Raw genomic sequence first — 24,444 nt, 5'->3', positions numbered from 1 at the left:
AGATTTATCACATATTATTACAGCTGAATCCCAGCATCACATAGGTGAGGAGAAGGAGAGAGGGAGAGAGAGTGGGTAGCAGGTCACTCGGTTCATTCGCTGACGCACGTTTGCCACTCTGCTCATCGGGATCACAGATTTCTCATCGATTTTCACTAACCTTTTGGTTATGACTGCACTGACATTTTAACTGTAGATCCCTGCTGAGATATTCCATCTGGAGTATGTTTTCAAAGCCGAAGATTTGATATTTAATGGAATCAGATCATATGGTAATAGATCTGTGTTTGATTAGTGCACATATGCTTATATACCATCACAGCCCACATTAAAAGGGGAAACAGACAGTGGAAAGGCAAGTTGGCGGCCATCATGAGCAGCTATTTCCATTTAAATACAGCTTTGATTTTCCAGAATGACTGAAATCATCAAAAAAAATGCAAGAAAAGTTGAATGCACATGAATGCCGCCACAATGTCATAATTACCAATTTTCTTTGAGCCAAAGTTTCCAAATTGGGGGCATTTCAGTGAGAAAATATACTAGCTAGTTTTAGATGCTGCATCTATTGTATCTAAGTTGGATGTACAAAAAACGACAGAATTTAATAAAAACTAGTGCTGCAAAAACAATTAATCGCGATTAATCGTATTCAAAATTAAAGTTTATGTTTACATACTATATGTGTGTGAACTGTGTGTATTTATTATGTATATATAAATACACACACACATATATTAATAAAAAATATGTTAGATCAACATATAAAATATTTTTATTTATATATTATGTAAATTATATACAAGTATAAATATATACTTTTTAATATATATGTATGTGTGTCTATTTATATATACATAATAAATGTACACAGTACACACACATATAGTAGTGTGTAAACAAACTTTTATTTTGAATGCGATTAATCGCAATTAATCATTCTGCAGCCCTAATAAAACATCAAAAAAGCAAAAACATTTCACACAATTAATTTTTCATTCTATTTAAGTATAGTTAAAAAAAAACATTGCTGTACATCGCCATCTTGCTCTGGCCAAAGTGATTTAAACACTCCTGACCTCATAATCACAGCTTCTCAACTCATAAATACAAACTTCCCATGAGAATTTGATTGCACCCATATGCTTGCATTTCATAAAATGTGACCCAAAAAGGTCTCAAATTGTTCTTTTTAGCTCAAATGTGGTTAAAAGAATCTGTATATTGTCATGCTAGGAAAAGGGGAACATTAAACAGTTTATGAGTAACAAAGCAGATATTGTGCAAGAAAGCATTTCCTGTAAAATATATATTTTAAATAAGGCTGACAGGATAGCAGATTTACGTAATACATGCAACTCTAAGAATAGCATGAAATGGGAGCTTAAAGCTATTGAAAAACCCATTAACTTTCCTTCACTACTGAAGATGTTTTTTTCCACCGCAAAGTTTTACATCACACTTGAATCACTGATATAAAGGCTTAAATATCATGTGGAGGGCAAATCTAATGGTAGCAGCATGAAGGATGGAGCTTGGATCAGGAAGAAGAGAAGGGAGGCCAGAGCTGCAAAACAAGTGAACTACAGCGAAAAATGGGGTCAACTCTAGTTTATGTAACTCTATAGCAAGGTTAAGTAGACTGCAGTGCAGTCCTGAGTTTTTCTACCACTACTCTCATGTATACAAACAAACATACACACAACAACCAGCTGTCGTCCTGAGGATAGACATCATCAGATGGGTCTCTATCTTTTTTGTTATTGGCCTTAAGGTCTTGTTGACCCTTACTGCTGGAGCTGGATGTGATCCAGAAACATACACACTGACCCCAACAAACACATGCACACATGCTTCTGTTACACACACGGTTTGAATGACAAACCCTCTGGCAGTGAGTTTTTATGCATGTAAACGTTACTAGATTTTCGCCAAGGCGGTCTTAGTCAAAAGAGCTCATCTCATGTTTCTAGATATGCCTTGAATATGTCCTTCTATACAGGTTTAAATGGATCCAATGTTTTGTAATGACAGGGAATCCTTTCTCATCTTTTTCATTATTCTTTTCCTTTATTTCTATCTCCTGCTTAGTGGAACAGTGACCATGCCATTCTGAGACTAATCCATAAAGTGTGCTTCAAGTGTGTAGTCAGAACCATCTTCTCATATTTATACCTGCTGCAGTATGGATATGAGACTTTCTCTCTGCTCTTCTCTCTGGATTAGACTAAATTAGGTCAGACTAGCATTGAAGAACATATAACTGGGTTCAGCTTTAAGAATTCTGCTGGGTAGCCATAATTACTGTATTGTTGGCTTCTAAAGGAAATGAGACGAATCTCAGAAAATTATTCCTCTTGTTCAGCAGGGAGGGTGTGAGAAGTATTGTTGTATTAATGTTATGCATGTTTTTGTGACCGCACCTTGGAACAGGTGAGCTGTCATGTTCTCATATGTGTCTTGTAATCCACCCTTTGCATACTTAGAAACCCAAAACCTTATTTATGAACAGCTATCCAAGCTATCCTTGTGTCTAGACTTAATCTTTCACTGTTCCTTTGTTTAAAATCTGTGTTATGTTTCTTTTCCAGGGAAAACTGCCTTAAGGCTGATCAGGACCATGAGGTCAATAAATAGGAACATGGCTGTGTGGAAATGCATCTGATCCACTGGTTCTGCCTCAGGTACTACTGTCGATCTTATATACAATGATGTCATGTCCTAACACAATGGAATCATGGTTTTGAGGCAGCTCAAAACCTAGTTAGCTACCTCGCTGCCAACTGCAGCAATTTAGTTCATTAGCATGTTGCTAAGTTAAAGATATGATATTCTAAAAAGCACTCATAAATATTGGGCAAAATGATCCAATTAATTACTACTTTCAGTAACATTATTTGGATAAAACATAATTGAATCAAGTATTTAAGGTTATTTGTAATCAGTGTTTCTCTCACCTAGCTTAGCATCTGGAATTCATTTTTTCCCAAACTCATCACAGTGGGAATTAGAACAAGAACATTGTGGAATTGGCTGTTATTGCTTGTGCAAACTAGGTATCGTGAGAAATTACGAGGCCGGATGATTAACTCTGGGCAGCCTTCATGTCAAGAGTGTGCCCACGATGCCTAAAAATGCTGCTTCTATACGTTTTGGAACAGAGCAAATATCTCTCATGACTATTTTTTTTTACATGCCACAGTGATTTCATAAAAATAACGCTATAAATTGTACACAATGGATTTCTATAATGATTTCCTATTTCTTTCTTAGGACTAATTTGTCAGAATTTTGCCCTAATTGAACCATTCCAACAATTTCAAGAGGTTATAGCTGAGATACACAAATGGTGAACTCTCTAATGGAGGTCATTTTAAAAATCCTCTGATGCTCCCACCACAGGGGGTTGAGAGGTTTCACATCTCACTCCTTTACTCACTCTCTCGCTTCGTGTCTTTGTGTGCCTCAGAGATATTTCTGGCATTAGGCTCTGGTCACATGCTATTCAGCTCTCACTTGTAGAGATGGTGAGACTAAATTTCTCTTCTGTAGATAGATCAGCTTTTATTCGGTTACTTTGTCTTTCAGCACTGTAAATACATTTACCCCCTTAAATGGACTTAGCAGGTATGTTGCTTTGGAGCTGCATGAGTCTTTTATTGTCTCTAAAGTAAAAAGCATCTCTGGAAGAATGTGGTGTTTGCTGGTCTGTCAGGTTTGAGAGCCCCAATACTTGCTAATCTATCTTTTAAATGTCACACAGACATATGCATAAATCTTGCTAGTGATTGGTAGGTCTTCATCTGTGTAAGCAGTAACATGTCCTATATCTAAACCATGTTGTCTTCCACAGACATTAAACAATGGGAAACATAGAGAGCCAAAATGGTGACCACGCCTACTACGGTGAGGGGCAGGGCCATCTCTCACGAAAGCACATGACCCGATCACTTCGCATCTCTAACAAGCAGTCTCGACGATCACGTCATGCCTCATCCAGCAAGACTGAACACCGCAACTCTGAGACCAGCACAAAATCAAGCAGCACCCCTTCCATCCCACAATCCCTGAGTGAAAATGGCCTGGAACCTTTCAATGAGAAGAATGCTTTGGAGGGCTATAGAGGCACCATTTGGATGGATAAGATGGCAATGAATTTGCGGCCGATGTCCTTCCACGACAACATGGGGGATCCTACCACCACGCCAGGCTCTGAAGACGGAGTGGAGTTGGACACAGTGGTGGCAGACAATTGTGATTATGAAGGACTTTTCACAGGTGAGGACACATATCTTCAGAGGACCAGAGATGGTCCTCGGGAAGGTGGCAGCTTTATGAAGAAGCGCTCCAAATCTGCTGACATGTGGAGAGAGGATTCCATGGAGTTTTCCTTGTCGGATCTAAGCCAAGAGCATCTGACAAGCACAGAGGAGATTATAGGGACAAATGAGGAAGAAGACAAAGGCTTCACCAACTGTGGAGGACGCCATCGCACCTCCAGCCCACGGACACTTGAGACTCACTCAGGAGAGAGAGCCAACTCTTTAGACGAACTTTGCACACAGAGACTACCTCCTCTTCGTGGCTCCCACCATCTCTATAATGGTCACAATCCTGAGAGGAAGCAGGGGGGTGTAATGAACGGTGAGATCTTGTCTCCTGCGGAGGAGGAAGGCAACGGATATGGAGCATACACTCTTCCTTGTCGTCGTTCTCACTGCCTGTCGGAAGGACTGTCCAATCACCAGACTACCATCTGCTCACGTATGCAGGGACGGCGGGCACAAACAACACATGTGAGTTATGCTCTGACTCATGGTTTTTCCAAATCATCTGAAAATAAAGACAGGCAGTGAGTTATCTGCAGTATCTCCAGATTATTAAGAATCGTGTTTTTTGACCACTTTGCCTACTTCCAAGCTTCTCATTTATTTTAGAACCTAGTTGGTAGTTTTTAAGTAGCTAACCCAAGAAATGGATAAAGAGCAATAGAATTATGGGATTCTCTAAGGAAACTCTTTTAATTTCAAATCTCCTCCACTTTTAGCTCTAAATGTGAAAGATAAAACCCTCTAGGGTCTTTAAAACCAAATTCAGATAGCTTTTAACTTTCGTGATTGTGCATTATTGATGTGATCTGAACTGTCTGTGTTTGCCAAAGAGCTTCCAACTTTGAGTGGTCTCACAGGACAATTCAGATGTTCCCTGAGTCATGTTCATGCCTTTTGACAGCTACTTTGGACACCTGCTCAGTGTTTTTGAAACATGATACTTTGCATGATCTACCTGCAAAGGGAAGCTGCACTATCTTGTCTTCCTCTTTCTGTTCCTCTTTTATGCACAGGTAAACAAGTAGAGAACAAGTACATATTAGTCTCTTTCTTTGTTCCTGCCAAAAGCAGAAAGAAAAAGAGCCATTTATCAGCTCAATGGAAGATAGTTTCCATTACAATTTTTATGAAATGTCACACTATTGTTTAGGGTGAAATTCTGAGAAGGAATTCTTGTTTGGAGGATGTAGCCGTAACTGTAGAGGGAGTGATGTCTTTCATCTCCAGTAACCTATTCTGTTTGCATGAAGGATATCACGGCCGGTGAGGGCAGCGAGTATGGAGACAGCGGTATTGACGGTGGCGCAGCTGAAGTCGAGCATTCCTCACGCCGTTGCAAGGCTATGTCTGCGTCCTTCTCTGTCTACTCTACTGCTAGTGGAAGCATCTTTGCGGGAAGTGACAGCGGCAGTAGCAGCGGAGGTGGAGGAGACCGTGAACGTCAACCGGGTGTAGATCAAGGCGTTTACGAGAACTTCCGTAAGGAGCTGGACTTGAACTCCCGGCAGACGTGGGATTGCCTCGAAGAGGCAGTTTCGGCTGCTAGCGATGAGAGGAGCAGTGGAACGCTAAGCTCCATTTATCCCTCAGACATTCTAATTAGCACAGTGCAGGGCACTGTGCGGAAGGCCGGCCTGCTGGCTGTGAAGAACTTCCTGGGCCACAAAAAGAATAAGAGGGTGGAACCAGCAGCGAAAAGGAAATGGAAACAGTACTGGGTATCACTCAAAGGTGATATGTTTGGAATGGCATAGTGCTACTCTTACTATTTCTGATCTATCCTTAAAGTCTTTCCATGTTACTCAGAAAAAAGGTGGAAATAATGAATACATTGTGCATTGTTAACCTGGATGGCCTCTTACATTTGTATGTGATGCATTTTACATTTTGCAACTCCTTGACCCCGCACCAGTTACAAAATATCATGCACCTGCTATTTCTCATCAGGGTAATCACATCAAACCCTAATAAATTTATTTTCAAATTCTGAGCTTTTGATTCAGATGGTTTGATGTTCGTAGTCTTGCCATGACTATTCAATCATAATCTAATTTAATGCCCTGGGCAACTTCTTACTGCAATTGTTAATGTAAAAAGAACACAGAATAGCATCTGAGACAATACAGTTCATAAAAAATTTGTCATCAAACTTTCCTATTTTTATTGGTGTAGATTAATCAAATCCTTAAACTTGTTTTACATTCACAGTTCCATGTTTTCTTATCTTCCGTTTTACTTTATCCTCCAAGGATGCACTCTGTTTTTTTACGAAACGGATGGACGTTCAGGGATTGACCACAACAGCATCCACAAACATGCAGTCTGGGTGGAGAACAGCATTGTTCAGGCTGTCCCAGAACATCCAAAGAAAGACTTTGTGTTTTGTCTGAGCAATGCACTGGGAGATGCCTTCCTCTTCCAGGTAGGACAGTCTGAATCTCGAAAGATTAATATTAAAGTGATTCCAGATACTCCTCAACTTGAATTCTTCATGGCAGCATTTGAAGCCATTGATTATGTTTTTGTCCTCACATTTATGATAACAGCTGATATAGAATTGTACCGCACCAATGCTCATGGTCCATTGTATCATTCGAAACTGCTGAACAGTGTTTCTGAATTTCTGTGTGTCTCAGTGACATTTTATTCTGTGACAGCTGACAACATCCTGCTTACCAGGTGACATTCTTAAAGGTTAACGCGTCAGGCCCGACAGTCAAATCTACGTGATTGTCATTTGGTGCTGAAAGAATCTCTGTGTTGCTACGTTGTTTAAATTATATTATATTAATAGTGATGTTTATAACCTTACAATATATAAGGAGTACCTGTTTTTAAATACTGTGCCTTCAAGTTTTGCTCATTGTGGACAAACTGCCATTGGGCATTCTATAGTGATAAGAAGTAATGTTCTGCTTCACTTCTTTTTAGACATCAGGTCAAACCGAGCTGGAAAACTGGATAACCGCCATCCACTCAGCCTGCGCCGCAGCCGTCGCCCGTCAGCACCACCGCGAGGACACCGTACGATTGCTGCGCTCAGAGATCAAGAAGCTTGAACAAAAGATCGACATGGATGAGAAAATGAAGAAGATGGGCGAAATGCAGCTCTCTGCCGTCACTGATGGGAAGAAGAGGAAGACTATCCTAGAGCAGGTATGAACATGCTGCATATGCATTTCTGATTTTCTGATGATTTTAAATTGTGCTCATTATTGGAGAGTCAGTGGTGTCTAGAATTATGTTTAAGTACTAGTGAGACTTGTTTGCCACTGGTTCCTCCAAAAATAATTCCATAAATAAAGCAAGCTTCGCCTTAGGACTTTTAACTTATTAAACTTCACCTATAAACACACCCTGATGAAACTGTCATTCAATAATTGTTTCATTTGTTTACTAGGACACGTCTCACAGATTTGGTGTTTCTGACATGTCTGATGCTACTGTGTATTTTTGCATCGTCTGTTTAATCTCCAACTGACGTGATTTGATTGATATTACATAAAAGTTGAGTCTAAGTATGTGTCTGTTCACTTATTGTGTATGTGATGTACTCGTCTGTTTGTGCGGAGGTGGGCTTACTCCTCCATGGTCTCTGAATAGACTCAGGTCATGCTGGCTTGGAGGAGGCCTGCTGACTAATGATTTGTCCCAGCGTCCTCCAACAGTAAACAAAACTGTATTAAAAACACTGCCCACACTCTAATAGTCAGCAGCTTAGGGTCCTTCATCAGTGTGCGAACACAGAAAAACAATAAGCGCAGAGCATGTTAAAATACTGACAAAACAGACGATTTTAAATCTTTCTTTCTTGTTGTTCAGATATTCCTCTGGGAGCAGAATTTGGAGCAGTTTCATATGGACTTGTTCCGCTATCGCTGTTACCTGTCCAGCCTGCAAGGCGGCGAGCTTCCAAATCCAAAACGCCTACTCGCCGTTGCTTCCCGCTCCACCAAACTGTCCATGGGTCGTCTTGGCATTTTTTCAGTATCATCATTCCATGCCCTGGTATGAAATACACACATACATACAAACCTTTTTAGGGAAGTCGTGGCCTAATGGTTAGAGCGTCGGACTCCCAATCAAAAGGTTGTGAGTTCGAGTCCCGGGCCGGCAGGAATTGTGGGTGGCGGGAGTGCATGTACAGTTCTCTCTCCACCTTCAATACCATGACTTAGATGCCCTTGAGCAAGGCATCGAACCCCCAACTGCTCCCCGGGCGCCGCAGCATAAATGGCTGCCCACTGCTCCGGGTGTGTGCTCACAGTGTGTGTGTGTTCACTGCTCTGTGTGTGTGCATTTCGGATGGGTTAAATGCAGAGCAAAATTCTGAGTATGGGTCACCATACTTGGCTGAATGTCACTTCACTTTCACTTTCACTTTCACCTCCATGCTCTCAAAACACTCAATATCAGTGCATTATTCCCTATTTCTCTCTGTTTCGCAAACTTACTCCTTTCATTCACACTCTCAAGCATGTTTAGTTAATATCCACTTCATTTTAATCCACTCCACGAGAACCGGGTGAGTTTTGAGCTGACTGCCAGCCTGTTCTTGGCCTGAGTCCTAACAGAAACTGCATAACAAAACATGCTGTCACCATCGTGTTTTTGTCATTCCTGTGGTTCAGCAGAGAATGTACAGAATGGCGTAATATGCAGCCAGAGGACTGCAACTGTCACATCAAGAGTCACAGTGAGGCGTGGAAATAAAACTTCCATTTAATTGCGTAACTCACTGACTTCCAAAAACCAAACCAAGATTGACGGAAAATCTTTGACGTTTTAAGTAATGAAAAAGGGAGTGTTTCGTCAATGGCACTCAAGCAGTAGATCAATAACTGTCTTTGTGAAACTTCCTTTTAGCTATTTTGACACTTAGTCACTAACCTTAAACCTTAAATGACTTTATAAAAGTTATTTTCTAATTTCTTCTGTGTTCTTAAATATAATACAATTCACAGAGTTTTGTCTTGTTCTGCAGATGTCCGCTAAACTTTTAAGATTTTATGTCTATGCAAACATGTGGTCTGATTACTAAGGATACCTTTATAAATTTTGTGTCACTAACATTTATTATCCCAGAAATGAGAATGTGGTTTCATGTTGGTGTGTGAACAGAACATTTTCACACCATGGCAGTTGATGTATACTGCTTCTGAAATGAGTCATGGGGTCAGAATCTTTCCCATCACTGATCTTTAAAACCTAAAGGCAAAGGGATGTATTTCCCCCCTTCTCTTTCCTGATCTTTTCTCACAGTGTCACTGAACACAGTTTTCTCACATTTGTAATCAATGAAGTCTAAAACCTCTAGGCATAATAAAGGTCTGTTCACAACAACAACAGTAACTATAATTGTACCAGCGTCTACACCACTGCGAGCTGCAGTTATGAAAAAAACATTGATGAAAAAAAAAACATTGTGAGAGCGATTCCAACAGTTATCATTATAGTTGTGGATATATTCTCAAAGAATTATAACAATTATTAAAACTTTGTAGTAGTGCTGTCAAACGATCACATTCAAAATAAAAGTTTTAGTTTATATAGTATATATGTGTATTGTGTATATTTATAACATATTTATAAAATATTTTATAATAATTAAATAATGTTTTGTAAATAAAAACATTCAATTTGAATTCGATTAATTGTTTGACAGCACTTTAGAGCTATCCTTAGTGTAAATGGCCCTCAGGAGTTATTCATTTAAATAAATCTATGTTTCGTGTGTCACTTAAATGTTAAATATTAATGTTCATTGTACAATCATGGGATTAGTAAAATATTTAAAGGTACTGTTCATCCAAAAATGACAATTATTATCATTTACTCACTCTCATGTTGCTCCAAAGCCAGACAAATCCAAAAGGAGATGTTTTAAACAATGTTCATGCTGCACTTTTCCCATTTTCATTTTTGGGTGATCTATTCCTTTAAAGATTTCCTCCATAGTGACAAATGCTAAATGGTTTAAAATTATCATCACATATGCTTGAAAATATCTTAGTTGTTTATTTACTTTGTGTATGCGGGTTTGTGTCGGACAGGTGGCAGCAAGGACAGATGGGGGAATTCAGAGACGTACTCAGGCCCTGTCACGTTCCTCCAGTAAACGAAAGAGCCGGTTCTCCTCTCTATGGGGTCTGGACACTACCTCAAAAAAGAAAACCAAAGGCAGACCCAGCATCAACCAGGTTCACATCAACTAGACATTATATACATTTGTTCAATAGAACAAATCACTGTTTATTTTTCATACAATTTGCATTGGTTATTTTTTATGTGCTATAAGTGCATTAAAATAACTTCATATATGGTGGGTTCCAACTGAAGGTTTTGTCTTAACCTCAGGTGTTCGTAGACGGTGAAGAGTCGGTTAAAAGGAATCTCGAGCACATGTTTGAGGACACTGGAAAGGAGATGCTGGTGAGGAGGACACTAACACTTCCCAGCATGCTTTGCATAATTAAAACTGTCAAAAAGAATCCTTACAGAGGCAGATCACATAAGAACTGAGATGTAAGGGCTGTATGGAGCTCCCAAAGGGAGCTGGAAAGAGCTAGAGAGAGTTAAGATACCCAAGCTGGGCTGTAGGGCCTCTGGGAGAAGTGGCGGGAGGCCTGGGCTCCTCTTCCATTAAGAGCCAGCAGAGGAGGCAGATGGCGGGTGTTTTGGGAGGGGAGCGTATGCACGTTTGAGTGACAGAATGTTGGAGTGTTTAATGTATTGTCTGCATGTGTTTGCCAGTATCTGAGTATTTAAGTCCCTCTGACCCATTTCCCGCTCTCCTTCACCATGTGTGGGCTTGCTGTCTCTCCATGATGGGGGACCACCATCGCAGCTACTCTGCGGGCAGATTGTTGAGGGGAAGGGGAGGGTACTAGGCTGTCACCCGATAGTGTGGGATAAGCTATCTGAGCCAGGCAGCATGCCGTCACTGACAGCAGGCCAGACCCGCTGACAGACCCAAGAGCCCTCGAAAGACCCACAATGAACATCCCAGCCGGTACACGTCAGCTCATCGATCACCCGCCAGACGTCTAACAGTGTCGTTGTCAGACAGAGGCGCTGAGTATTGTGTGGGGCTTGCACATTGCTGTGCTTGGATGCCAAGTTAATTAGTTTCAGATTAGATATCATCACACTGTCTGCTGCATCGATCCAGACAGCTCTTCTTAAGTGTGATAAGGCCGATTTGTGCAAATATAACTGGAAAACTGACACCTTTAAATCTGCATTTAGTGGTTTGTCTAAAATCTTCTTGTGGTATTCAGTTTTCTTACACATTTACTTTCTTGATGTACATTCCTGGTTTGATTGTGCATACTTCATTAGTAGAGATAATTTAAAGCTATTTGGCTTCTTGTTGATATTAACCAGAGTTGGGTATAACATGTTACACAGAAACACATTACTGTAATCTAATTACTTTTCCTGGTAACGCAGTAAAGTAATGCGTTACGTTTTAAATGTATGTAATTTGATTACAGTTACTTATGTCAATAAAATTACGTTACTTTTAAGTTACAATCGCGGTGTTAAAAATTATGAAAAAAAAAATCATGTTTTGCGGGTCAGTATGCCCTTTAATAAATCACCGAACAATGTGAGCTAAGATGCAGACGAGTCCTACAACATTTAGATGCAATGAAAGGTCATTTTTGTTAATTTTAGTGACTGATATTAGGAAGATATTTGCGGAGACTGAGAATACAGAAAGCGCACCCAATTTGTTTTCTTTATTTTAAAAAAGAAAAAAAAAGGTTTTTGATATTGAAAGTGTAGGTTATAAAAATAATACTTTTTTTTCTGTCAATATTAAATTAATTAAAGAACTATGAGTTTCTCTTTGTAGTGCATTTTTTTAGGTTTGATAACTTAAAAGTAAAGTAAACTTGAAAGTAAAGTAATTAGTAATCTGATTACTTTTTAAATGCAGTAATCAGTAATGTAATGAAAAAACTATTTTAAAGAAGTAATTAGTAATTTGTAGTGGATTACTTTTTTTTAAATAACTTACCCAACACTGATATCAACCAATCAATCCAAGAAATCTGATGGATAATCAAGTTCCTTTCTGTATTTTTAAGATTGCACAATATATCAGCAGTCTTGTCATTATCTCATATCAGAGTAAAATAAGCCATAAAATTTTAAAATATTAGTATAATATTTAATACCATTCCAGATAGCTGAAATGAAGTTCAGTCCTACAGCCTATTAAGTAAAATACAATTGTAGAATATAAACAAAAATATAAAATATTATTCTTGGTGATTGAATTCAAAGTCCATACTACATTTTTATAAGGTTACATAATATTTAAGCAGTCATTTTTGTCAGCCCAATAGGTAAATCAGGCCATAAAACAGTAAAATATAAATATTAAAATGTAAAATATAATTTCAAATCATCCATCATCCACATTTTTATGTGTGCAAAATTTAAGTCATATCGGTATCTGTCTGATACGTAAAAAAGGCCATTGAATATTATATATATATATATATATATATATATATATATATAGATATAGATATAGATATAGATATATATTAGATACATACTGATATCTAATACTGGTTTTTATATTTATTTAAAACTAAAGATTTGCAATTGTATATCAGTACATTAAAAAAAATTTTTTTTTTTTTTTCTCAGAAATACATCACATTATGTACAGTAAGTTAAATGCATTGCAATGCATGTTATGCTGACACCAAGTACCTTCCTAAATAGTTTGTTTCTTTTCTTTTAACAGAAGGACCAAGAGGGTTTGGTGAAAAGTCTTGACCAACACAAGACGGACAGTGACGTTTGGGTACCTGACTATCTCACACCGTCCTGGGTCTCTTTACCTGATGATCGGCCTGTGTTGGCTATCATACAGCCAGGGGATTCAGCCATGGAGGCCCTGGAGGCACTGTGCAGGGTAAATATCATGTATACAAACCTATTCAAATCAAATACATTTCATTGTGACTATTTAAATCCAGTCAAGTTCAGGTAACTAAATTGTTTATTCTTCATATTGTCCATTCAATGTCACATCAAACCACATTGCTGTGACAAGATTAGCATAATTTGACCACACCCACTTGAACTTTCCCTCCAAAAAGTTTAAATACAGAAATATATATATCAATACAGAAAAAGTAGTTCACACATTATTTGTTTTTGAACCCTGATATAATGGTCATCTGAAACCTGTTGACTGGTGGTTGTCTGTCGCCTTGCATGTGTCATCTTTTGTTCTGAGGCGGTAGCTCACATTAGCCACGGATACGTCAGCTGTGCCCTGTGTTTCTTTAGCAAACAATATTCCAGTTTCACTATGCCATCATCTTGCAGCCCACTAGCAACAATGAACAGGAAATTTAACACCTTAAACACACTTCGATATCATAAAAGAGTAATCTTATGATTTGTCCACAGCTAACATCTCATGTAACTCCTTTCTTGAAAACACAAAACTCACCCTCCCATCCTTTAAGGTTAGAAAGTTCTAGAACTTACTATTTCCCAAGGCAAACGGCTAAAGTGTCAGTGGATTATTTCTTCTTGCGGTTATCTTCCTGTTATCATTCTGCTGTAGTAGCTCTCGGCCTCTTTCCTTGTCCGTTCTCAGCTGCTATCACTGCAGGGTGTTCTAGAATGCTCTTATCCACCGTTCTCATAAATTTGTCCTCAAGCATTGGTGTAGAGAACACAGACATCACTTCCCGTTCACACTTGGATGCCACTGGAGCAATCACACTGCAGTTACTCTGTCCGGTGTTTCAATTTATGAGTCATCTATATGCATCTTTTTAGATAGTCTGTAACAGCATAGAATGAAACATATAGAATTATAAATAAATTATCCTGCAAAGTGGCCACACTAAATCACAGAAATGGTTTTCTGTCAAGTCTTGAAATAAAATATGAACCAATTCACACTGGCCAACATAAAGTTTAATGTCCTTTGTCATGGATTAAATGCTGAGGTTTATTGCTGAATGTAAATAGTTTCTCGATATTTATTTAGACATCCTTATTTGTTAATCTTCTTTTTATACAGCTCTCTGGAATACTTTATTCCGGTTGGTCAGCAGCATTCTGTAGTCAAATATATTTGTATAATAAATTCTAAACAGTACTGTATACAGTATATGACAATTTCTTACATAAGTGCACTAGCTTCATGTCTTGTATCAACTCACGGTCTATTTCTTCTCACAGACCATAATTTAATTTCAAATCAATATTTTATGATGTTTTGTTTATTACTTATATATATTTCATAGAAAGCATCTATAAACACAATGCATAATTTTGTTAATATTATATTTTATTTGTTAACGTTTATTTGTATTTCATGTAACTAAAATAACTAAATATTTGTACGGTTTAATTTTAGTTAACTATAATGATCCTAAGCAATTTTATTCATTTTCCTTTTTTTCTTTTTTTTTTTTCCAAGCACTATATACGGCTAAAGTTCCTCATTGAGAATCAAGTGCAATTGTACATCCCCAAGCCTGAGGAAGACCTCTGTGACCTGGTAAGTCCAGCAAAAAAGGCCTGTCAGCGGCCACACGTGTCCTGGACAGCTAAGAGCATTTAGCGGTCACAGACGCAGCGTGGGGTGAATTTATTAGACTGTGACTCTGCAATGCGCAGCAGATAGAATAAAATTTTGAGTTCTGACTGCGATGTAGGTTAAAGTGAGTCTAAACTCTCAGACCGAGTGAGGAGAGGCTGCTGCATATGTTATGAATTATGTAGAAGATGCATGTACTGCATAATGTAGTCTGAATAGTTCTTCTACCCCCTTAGCTCTGTGTGTGTGTGTTTGTCTGGGGAAAACCACCTCTGCAACAACTGCAACCTCAAAAGCTAATTTAATGTGCTGGTTTTTTTCATGGTCGTTCGTCTAAGATGACAGAGAGTCATTGTGTTTTCCATGTCTCCTCTCATCTTTTCTCTTTCTCTCTGTAGAGACTTGACTTTCTCTAACTTCTACTCTCCCTGAAATGATCAAAGCCCCAGTTTTGTCTCAGACTCTCTTAAGAATGAGCTGATTTATATTTAGCTTATATATCAACACCATCAATTTCAGCTGACTAAGACATTTTCCATGATGTATGTGAGCTCTTTCTGAAGTCATACTGTAAATGAACTGTACATCCATAGAGTGCAATCAATATGAACCCCCCTCTCTCTTCCTTTGTTCAGCTCTACAAAGAAATAGAAATTTGTGCCAAGACAACCAAAGTCATCCAGTTTGACAGAGATGAGTCCTGTGCCATAGGCTATGGTAACAATGCTGTTCAGTTTATATCTGATTTCTTCCTCTTCTTTGTTTCTTTTTTAGTTAGTTATGTCTCTTTCTCTCTTCGCCAGGTTTTTCAGTGGTGGTTGTAGAGGAGGACGGAGGCCAGCAGCTTCATATCACTGATGTCAAAGCTGGAGGTCTGGCATTTGCCAAAGGTTTGTGATGGAACTCAGCAGATAGCAGTTCTTCATTACAGTTCAGTTATTATACAGTGTTGGGGAAGATACTAATTTAAAGCCACACAATTTCAAGTCAAGTTACTTAAAATCCTATACACACACGCACACAAATATACACATACACAGTAGTGCAAAATCTCCACAACAAAACAGAAATAAGCTTGACACAACAGAATGAAATTGGCAATGGAAACACAGTGGAAAAAAAACTGCAATACAACGGAAACAGGTAGCAACACAACGAAATTAGCACAATACAACATATTATTAGCACTACACAACGGAAACAAGCCGCAATTCAATTAGATTAGCTCTACAGAACAGAAACAAGCCACAACACAAAGGAAACAAGCCACAAGACAATGAAATTAGCACAAAACAACATAATTAGCACAGCGTAACAAATTATTTGTGCAACACAACGGAAACAAGCCACAAGAAAATGAAATTAGCACAACACAGTGAAATTAGCACAACGTAACAAATTATTAGCACAACATAATGAAAACAAGCCATAACACAACACAGTTAACACCAGGGCTTGAAAACGAAAAAAAAAATTAAATCGGTTCACTCCGGGCAGAATCGATATGTTAACGTTTCTGTTCTGCATTCCTCTGATATTATTACCGTTCCGAAACCGGTTCGGGTGGAAGAAATACCGGTTAATAACTTTATTTTTAAAAAACTATATTATTTGCCTAGAATTTGTCTAATAATAGTAATAATATAATAATAATAATAAAGTATAGTGTTTTCTTTACTCAGAAAGAAAAGGAACAAATAGAGATCTAACGCTTAGTCACAGCCAATACAGCATCATCTTCTCTAGATTTTGGCCAAATGTAAGCTACTTAAAAAAAAAAAAAAATTCTATCAACACTTTAAAGACAAAGTATTTTTAAGATATTTAAAAATGTTTGCTGCAGTGTTAAAAGAAAAAAAACACTTGTATAAGATTGCGTTTTGAGAGTAAAAAAAAAGAAAAAAAAGTTGCGGCTCACGTTGCATTTATTGGCCCTATTACTTCCGAAATAATGAAGGCTAAAATGCCTGTAGTCTAAAGCAAAATGTTTAAAAACATTATAAAAACAGCTATTAGTTTCTCTCTAAAACAAATCCTCTAAAGTTTAGGCTATAAAAACGTCAATCGAAAAACAAATTAATTTAAGCTGAAGCTTATATATATATATATATATATATATATATATATATATATATATATATATATATATATATCGTATTATAAAATACGTAGCGTATTTTAACCATGCAGCAAACCTTTTTAAATATTTTAATAATTTACTGAAAATAAATAAATTATTTTCTAAACCGTTTAACTGATTATTAATCGGTCAAAATTAGCTGATACAGTTTGCTGCATTCATGCGCACTCAGAAACCGGTGACTGTGAATGAAGCAGCAGAGCTTGTACGAGCTTTTGTCATCGTTTAATCTTTCTCAGACGTTTCCAAATATCGAAATTGGGTTACGCATCTATCTGTGCATGATGATTTCCAATGCCTCTGGCAAGCGGAGCTTCTCAAAGTTGGGAATAATCAAAGGAGAGCTGCGGTCCTCAGTTGGGCAGGAAAGGCTAAACATGCTGGCGCTTGAGTGTCGAATGCACATGCACCAACGCCGAGAAAAAAAGCCCCTTTTTGCGCTGCGTCATCAGGCCTAATTTGGTCTTCATCTGGCCCTGAAGGCGGTGCATTGCCATTGAGACTTGCCTATGATGAGTTCACAGCTGAACGGACATTTCACTCATTGGGTTCAGCGTCACATTTGCATATGACATACTTCTGAAATTCGTGATTAGTTGACAGCAAATTTCAAATATTAAAGGTGCTCTAAGTGATGTCACACATTTTTTAGGCCAAAACATTTTTTGTCACATCCAGCAAACATCTCCTCACTATCCACTAGCTGCTTGTCCCCTGAACACACTGTAAAAAAGCGGGGTCTCTCTAGACACCAAAGGCTCCACAAACAACAAGAAAAACAAACTGGGCTCACCCGCACCATGAAACATAACAAACTGTTCCAGCCAATAACCGACAAGAAAGATTTGGGGGTGGGGTTTGGGGGTTAGTGCACGGATGAGGAGGAGGGAGGGTCTAGCTAGCCTCCGTTTTGTTTGACAACAATTTGAACATCAACGAGAAATTACGACTCCCGGCATCGCTTAGAGCACCTTTAAATGGAATGATAAAATAACGTTATTAACCGGTTAATGGCCATTTCAAATTTTTGTTTCTGTTCGGAACTATAAGATTTGATTTTGTTTCTGTTTCTGGTTCTGTTCCTGTCAAAATTTTGTTCGTTTCCGGTTTTCGTTTTTGTTCCTTGTACCGGTTCAGAGCCCTGGTTAACACCACACAAAAGAAACAAGCCACACCACAATGGAACGAGTCACATGCAATGACCAAAACATGTCAAATCACAGTATCACATGGGTCTGTGAAAACACTGTATACATGGTTGTCAAGTTTTCACAGATTTTCTTTTAAGTTTTGTAGTTTACACAGAGGCGATTACAGTAAAACAACACTGTGTAAATGCCTCACAAAAAAGTTCCTAGATTCCTTTACTGCCTCTATTTGGCAGCTTTTACAGGCTCAAATCAAAACCTTATGCCTCACCTGTAGTCGTCTATAAAACTGCTGAGAAATTAGCAGCGGAATATGCAGGAGTCTTAACTGTGAGGACTGACCCAAATCTCCACCGGACTGGAGGAAAATCATTTTAAAAAACCCTCACATGAGCACAGGCTTACCAAGAGGAGCAAATTAAAACCATTCCACCCTGCCAGTGATATCTGTGCCAAGCGAGTGCATTCATTAAGAGCAGCCTTCAGAACGGTTTCAGATACTCTCTGTTACAATAAGTCCAGTTATTGAGTGTCATAGTATTTTAATTAGCAGTGCTCACTAAAATAAGCATCGCTATTATTATTATTGCTCATACTAAGGGTCAGGGATTTGTGCTAAACCCCAAACTATTAAACTTGAATTTGACTGAATGTACAGCACACACTCTGCTTGGACTTTCCTTACTGCAAAAACCCATTTGAATCAGACTAATACAGGTCTTAGCTGGTTTAAGATGGCCAGACTGACTAGGGCTGTGTTTCCCAAAAGCATCTTAAAGGGTTAGTTCACCCAATAACAAAATTATGTCATTAATAACTTACCCTCATTTTGTTCCAAACCCGTAAGACCTCAATTTATCTTTGCAACACAGTTTAAGATATTTTAGATATAGTCCGAGAGCTCTCAGTCGCTCCATTGAAGCTGTGTGAACGGTATACTGTCCATGTCTAGAAAGGTAAGAAAAACAGTCTATTGTTCATTATCTGGCTCGGCTCGGTGTTCATCCTCAGTTCTCTCTTCACAGCAGTTCAGTCAGTGTACTGTTTGAGTAAATTAATTACTCCGGGATATTGATTTGTTTGAACTCAGAGGAAGTGTCAGGCACATTAAAAAAGTTAACAGCTTAAGCCATTTGTGGATTAATGCATATTGGAGACGCGAACCGTTTAAAACGATTCAGTTTGATTTGGTGAATTGGTTCAAAAGATCCTGTTACATCGAATGATTCGTTCGCGAACCGGATATCAAAAACTGTTTTGTTTTGAACTCTATCACAAAAGACACGGAAGAGAAGACTATGCTGAATAAAATCGTAGTTTTTGCTATTTTTGGACCAAAATGTATTTTCGATGCCTCAAAAAATTCTAACTGACCCTCTGATGTCACATGGACTACTTTGATGATGTTTTTCTTACCTTTCTGGACATGGACAGTATACCGTTCACACAGTTTCAATGGAGGGACTGAGAGCTCTCGGACTAAATCTAAAATATCTTAAACTGTGTTCCAAAGATAAACGGAGGTCTTACGGGTTTGGAACAACATATTATTGATGACATAATTTTGCTATTTGGGTGAACTAACCCTTTAAGCCTAAGTTGATCGTGGCTCCACTGGTGTCAATGGGTCTACAATGTACTTAGCTTACGATGCTTTCGGGAAACGCAGCCCAGGCTGGTTTTATCAGGGTTTTGTTTCAGTTTCATTAGTAATTCTACCCAGAAGGCCTTGCAAAAGTGGAAATGTACAAGAAAAGGCTTGTCTTTATGAATAGTAAGGCAGATGGATACAAACCCAAGTGGACAGCTCCAGAATGATTTTTTTTTTTGGAGTGTGGGGGGGGGGGGGGTGTCCCAACAAAGCACTGGCTCATTAAGACCATGTGCTGTCCAAACTGAATGAAGAGAATTTGTGTGAAATACACAAGGACAAAATTTGCTGGAGGTTATACTCAAATTCAGGACAGTTTGGATGCATAGCACTGGGGGCGTTTGTTGATGACATCACCCCAACATTCATCATCACTCTAGTGCCAGAGGCAGAGCCGAGCCATCCAATAACAAAAGCTTTATTACAGCTGACATTTCACTTCATGTAAAACTGGGTCACACTTCAGGCAGTGTGTGCATGCATGCATGTGTGTAAACCCATACAGCATTCATAAAAGCTCAAGAACAGAGCAAAAACTTCAGTTCCTGCAGGAACATAGGCATCAATAATCAATTAAACCGGTCAGTCCCATCTAATGAGCGTTAACTGAGCTATTGGAGTTTAACTGAGCAGCTGATGTGTTAGTAATTGATAATTAAGAGAGAGGGAGTCAAGTGGTTGGGGGAGGAGCAGATGAGCTTCTTTCTTTGTTCTCATCCTGTATGTACAACATTTTTTTAAAAACATAAAACAAGATTTACTTTAAAACATTTGAATAGTAAAGAAATAATAATTTCTTAATGTGGTTGTATAAATAACTTTATGCATTAATGATGAACCTCTGACAGCATAGTCGACAAGAAAACACGGGTTTTAAATGTTTTAAGAGAAACTTACAGTATGAACTTTTATCCGTTGACTGTATGTTTGAGTGATGTAATTACATTTTGGGGTTACAAACTTGATTTGTTTAACATTGTGTTCAGGTCTGCGAGCAGGTGATGAGATTCTGAAACTGAACAGTAAGCCAGCGAGTGTGTTGGAGCTGGCTGATATGCAGGCTGCGTTTTCTTTGCCCTCTCTCACCCTGACTGTCAGCACGCTGCCTGCTACTGATCTGCACCAGCTGTGCCAGATGCCTCCCCGCCGATCGGACGGGGCGCAGGACCTCTGCACTGACATCTTCTCCCAAAGTCAGGGTAAACTTCATCATTATCAGTTTTATTTGCCATTGCTACTAGAAGAGAGATTGCTCCACCTTTTAAATCATTTTGTTTCAATGTTTGAGATTCAGAAATCGTAAAAATCAGTCCCAGAAGTTGACTATCATCAACATACAGTACTACTAGAAATACACTATAGTTCAAGAGTTTGATAAGATGATTTTAATGTTTTTGAAAGAAGTCTCTTATGCTCATTAAGACTGGATTGTTAATTAAAAATGCAATAAAAACAGTATTTTGGAATATTATTGCAATTTAGTAAGTAATTGTAATTGATTTCTATTTTAATATATATTTTAACATGAAATGTATTCCTGTCATGGCGAAGATGAATCTTCAGCGGTACTCCAGTCTTTAGTGCAGTGTTATTTTTTTTTTTGTATAATTGACTTGCTATTATAGTTTTTTAGGAATATTTTGAATACATCTCATTATTATCAATAAACATTTGTATGGTTTTTCTTTCAGTTAATGATAATATCTTTTAGAAACCATTCTTATATGCTGATTTGTTGCTCAAGACATCTCTTGTCTTGAAAACCATTGTGCTGCTTAATTCTTATTATTTTTTTTGTAGAAAGTGGGATACATTTTTTCAGGAATCTTTGATTGATAGAAGGTTTAAACAAAAAAAGAGAGAATTTATTTAAAACGGAAATAATTTGTAATATTACAAATGTTTTTTACTGTCAGTTTGGATCAATTAAATGCATCCTTGCTGAATTTTTTTATTTTTTTATTATACATTTATATTATAATTATTTTTAGATTATTAAAAAAAGTTCAGAAGTTCAGGAGACTATGAATCATCAGTAAGTACCCTGTGATAGCTTGTGTCTTGTTCAGTCCTGTAGCTCATCCCGTCCCTGTCTGTCTCCTTTGCTCCCTCTAGAGGACATCCTGGATGAAGGTCTTGGCCTGGTGCTGCACAGCCCTGATGACACAGGTGAAGACGGGGTAAACCTAATGGCTGAGAGCCCTGCTGACAGCCTGGAGGATGAAACAGACTCGCCACACAAGGTTAGAGACCACCTGCTATGAAGATTCATCAAAAATCTCTGCTTGAACAGTTTGTCTGGCTGAATTATAGTAGATTGAGCTTCTGGTTTTGATTCATAGAGCTTGGCATCCTAGGGTATTTTGTAGCTGGGCCTTTTTAGTGGTGTTTTGTGGCCTCTGCTTTTGTTTGGGGTGGGTAAATATAGACTCTTTATTTTCTGATATTGTCTTGGAGTCAGATGCTGACTGGAATCAGATGGCTGGTTAAGAGCTTTGTGTCATGTGATCTAAGTGACCTTTGATTTGAAGGCTGTGTTCAGAGATGACAGCAGATGGGAAGACAGGTTGTCTTGCCTTGCGGTTCTTCACACATACACACACTCATACTATCACACAGACTGGAAGTGATGACATAGTCTGCTTAATGAAGGTCAAGATCAGAATGAAACCTGTCAACACACACTCGTGCATGTACTGTACTTGAGGATCCAAATGTTTGTGACCACTAGTGAATGTGCTCCTAACCACCTTATTTTAAAACTTGGAACTGAGCTATTTTCTGTGCATGCTCGAGAATTTATTCATTGCTGCTATTGATAAATGACTAGGAGGACAATCACAAAGTGTCGTAAACAGTAAAAATATTTGAGCTACACATCAGTGTGTTTGATTACAATGAAAAAATGTAGATTTATGATGCCAAATACCAGTTCATCAATATCAAGCAGCATAACTAACTGCTTTTGTACACTTGAAATGCCTTTCACATGGCTGCATCCACTTTTACATTAAAACTACAAAAATCTTATTTTTAGTTGAATATTTAATCAGCAGAACAAATTGAGTGGAAAGAACTGAAATATTTGCTTTAATGTCTGCAGCACTCAAGCTGCATGAACCCCAGAATGTTTAAAACTTAATTGTGATTAAGTTCACAATTAAATTTAAATTATTTTGCAATGCATTTTGCATTTAATTTTTTTTTTTCACAACTTGTTTCCAGGTTTAAATTGTATTTTGAATTCCAGGTTTTCATTGTGGTCTCAAATGTTTGGACTCGCACTAAAAACACACTATGCAACTTCCACTCCAAACTGTAGTGTTTTTTTTTCAGTTTAAATGTTATGAAGTCATTCTCAGGATTGATTTGTCTCTTTCACGATTTCTTTTGCCTTCTATAGCCTGTGTTCGCTCTCTGTAGAACTATTTACTGATCTGATATCTGGCCTCCTTTTTTGCCCTCTTTTTTTGTCTTTGTATGTTTTCTCTCCGTGCCCTTGTCTGTCACACCGACACTGTCAGCCGGCCACAGTCTCTCTGGCCTGTTCTCCAGCACACCATCTGTTGCAGAAACACATTTAGCCCTAATAACTCACCCAATAAACACCACATTCTGTCAGCACTTGCGTGTTTGTTTTGTCCCATTCCCCTCTGTCCCGTCCATGTGTCATGTTACTGAATCAGTTGGTAGGACATTAATATTGTGCACATAACCTACCAAATACATATGCTCTTTTTGGACACTGTCAGACCATTTAGCCACAGAGTAACGCGCTTGCTCTAGTCGGTATCTCCTCTTGAACTGTGCTGTCTATTGTTCTGTCAGAAATGTGTATTTGTATACGTTTTTACACAATCATAGGGAGAGAGGAGCTGATTCAGCTGGGCATAATTTGAGATTCATTTTCTCTCATTCTCTCTCCCCCAAATTAATCACACGGTTGGTTATCATTATTATCTCACATCACTTATGTTTTCTTTTCTTGCTTTGAGATGAGGGAGAAAGAGAGAGGGGGACATCTTCTTTAATTAGCTCTGCATTCTAATTGCTTGATTATGCACATCAATTTGAATCGCTTAACGCCGATAAATTATGGAGAAACCCGCCGGAGGAAACAGACAACCTAGAAGACAAAGGACAGGAGGACTTCATTATTTTTCCAAGCTTGATAATGACAACATGTATCTCACAGAAGGTGGTGCAACATCCTGCTAAACCCAAAAACGTCTTCCCCTGCCACTCTCCAGACTTATCTACAATGCAAGTTCAACCATCCGAGCAGTTCTTCTCTAGAGTTATCACTCTGGAGAAATACGAATGCATGCTCATAGATTTGGGCTGTTAACTGTCTAAATATTGACTTTTCACATCAGCCTGGATTAGTTGTGTGTGTGTCTGTGTGGAAAAAGGAAAGGAGAGGGAGGTTAGTACTACAGAATTCTTTTAATCGTGATTGGTTTGAGGATGCACACGATGTGGAGCTTTATGCTTGTTACGACATGCATCCCATGAAATCTCCTGAGAAATTTATGGATTTGCATGTTTTTCCAGTCGTAAATGCTCTGAGGTACTGCAAAGCCGAT

At 38.3% G+C, this 24,444-nt stretch overlaps 1 protein-coding gene across 2 annotated transcripts in view; it reads left to right on the top strand.

The window, feature by feature from the left end:
* The window catches only part of tiam1a (TIAM Rac1 associated GEF 1a), a 51,852-nt gene that overhangs the window by 15,743 nt on the left and 11,665 nt on the right, over positions 1 to 24,444 (top strand). The window contains exons 2-16 of one of the 2 annotated variants that reach the window (XM_059539781.1): positions 2,592 to 2,684; positions 3,854 to 4,796; positions 5,582 to 6,062; positions 6,581 to 6,753; positions 7,263 to 7,487; positions 8,154 to 8,339; positions 10,385 to 10,531; positions 10,689 to 10,763; positions 13,099 to 13,280; positions 14,086 to 14,098; positions 14,800 to 14,880; positions 15,555 to 15,636; positions 15,723 to 15,809; positions 20,845 to 21,057; positions 21,974 to 22,101. In XM_059539781.1, coding sequence (XP_059395764.1) covers positions 3,864 to 4,796; positions 5,582 to 6,062; positions 6,581 to 6,753; positions 7,263 to 7,487; positions 8,154 to 8,339; positions 10,385 to 10,531; positions 10,689 to 10,763; positions 13,099 to 13,280; positions 14,086 to 14,098; positions 14,800 to 14,880; positions 15,555 to 15,636; positions 15,723 to 15,809; positions 20,845 to 21,057; positions 21,974 to 22,101 — 3,006 coding nt within the window. In that variant the 5' untranslated portion in view covers positions 2,592 to 2,684; positions 3,854 to 3,863. Of the gene's footprint in view, positions 1 to 2,591; positions 2,685 to 3,853; positions 4,797 to 5,581; positions 6,063 to 6,580; positions 6,754 to 7,262; positions 7,488 to 8,153; positions 8,340 to 10,384; positions 10,532 to 10,688; positions 10,764 to 13,098; positions 13,281 to 14,085; positions 14,099 to 14,799; positions 14,881 to 15,554; positions 15,637 to 15,722; positions 15,810 to 20,844; positions 21,058 to 21,973; positions 22,102 to 24,444 lie in introns of those variants that run through there. The other variant, XM_059539778.1, reaches the window with a different exon arrangement.

Source organism: Carassius carassius, chromosome 45, assembly GCF_963082965.1.
Source record: "Carassius carassius chromosome 45, fCarCar2.1, whole genome shotgun sequence".
Lineage (NCBI taxonomy): Eukaryota > Metazoa > Chordata > Actinopteri > Cypriniformes > Cyprinidae > Carassius > Carassius carassius.
This window is presented reverse-complemented; position numbering and strand designations above follow the sequence as displayed.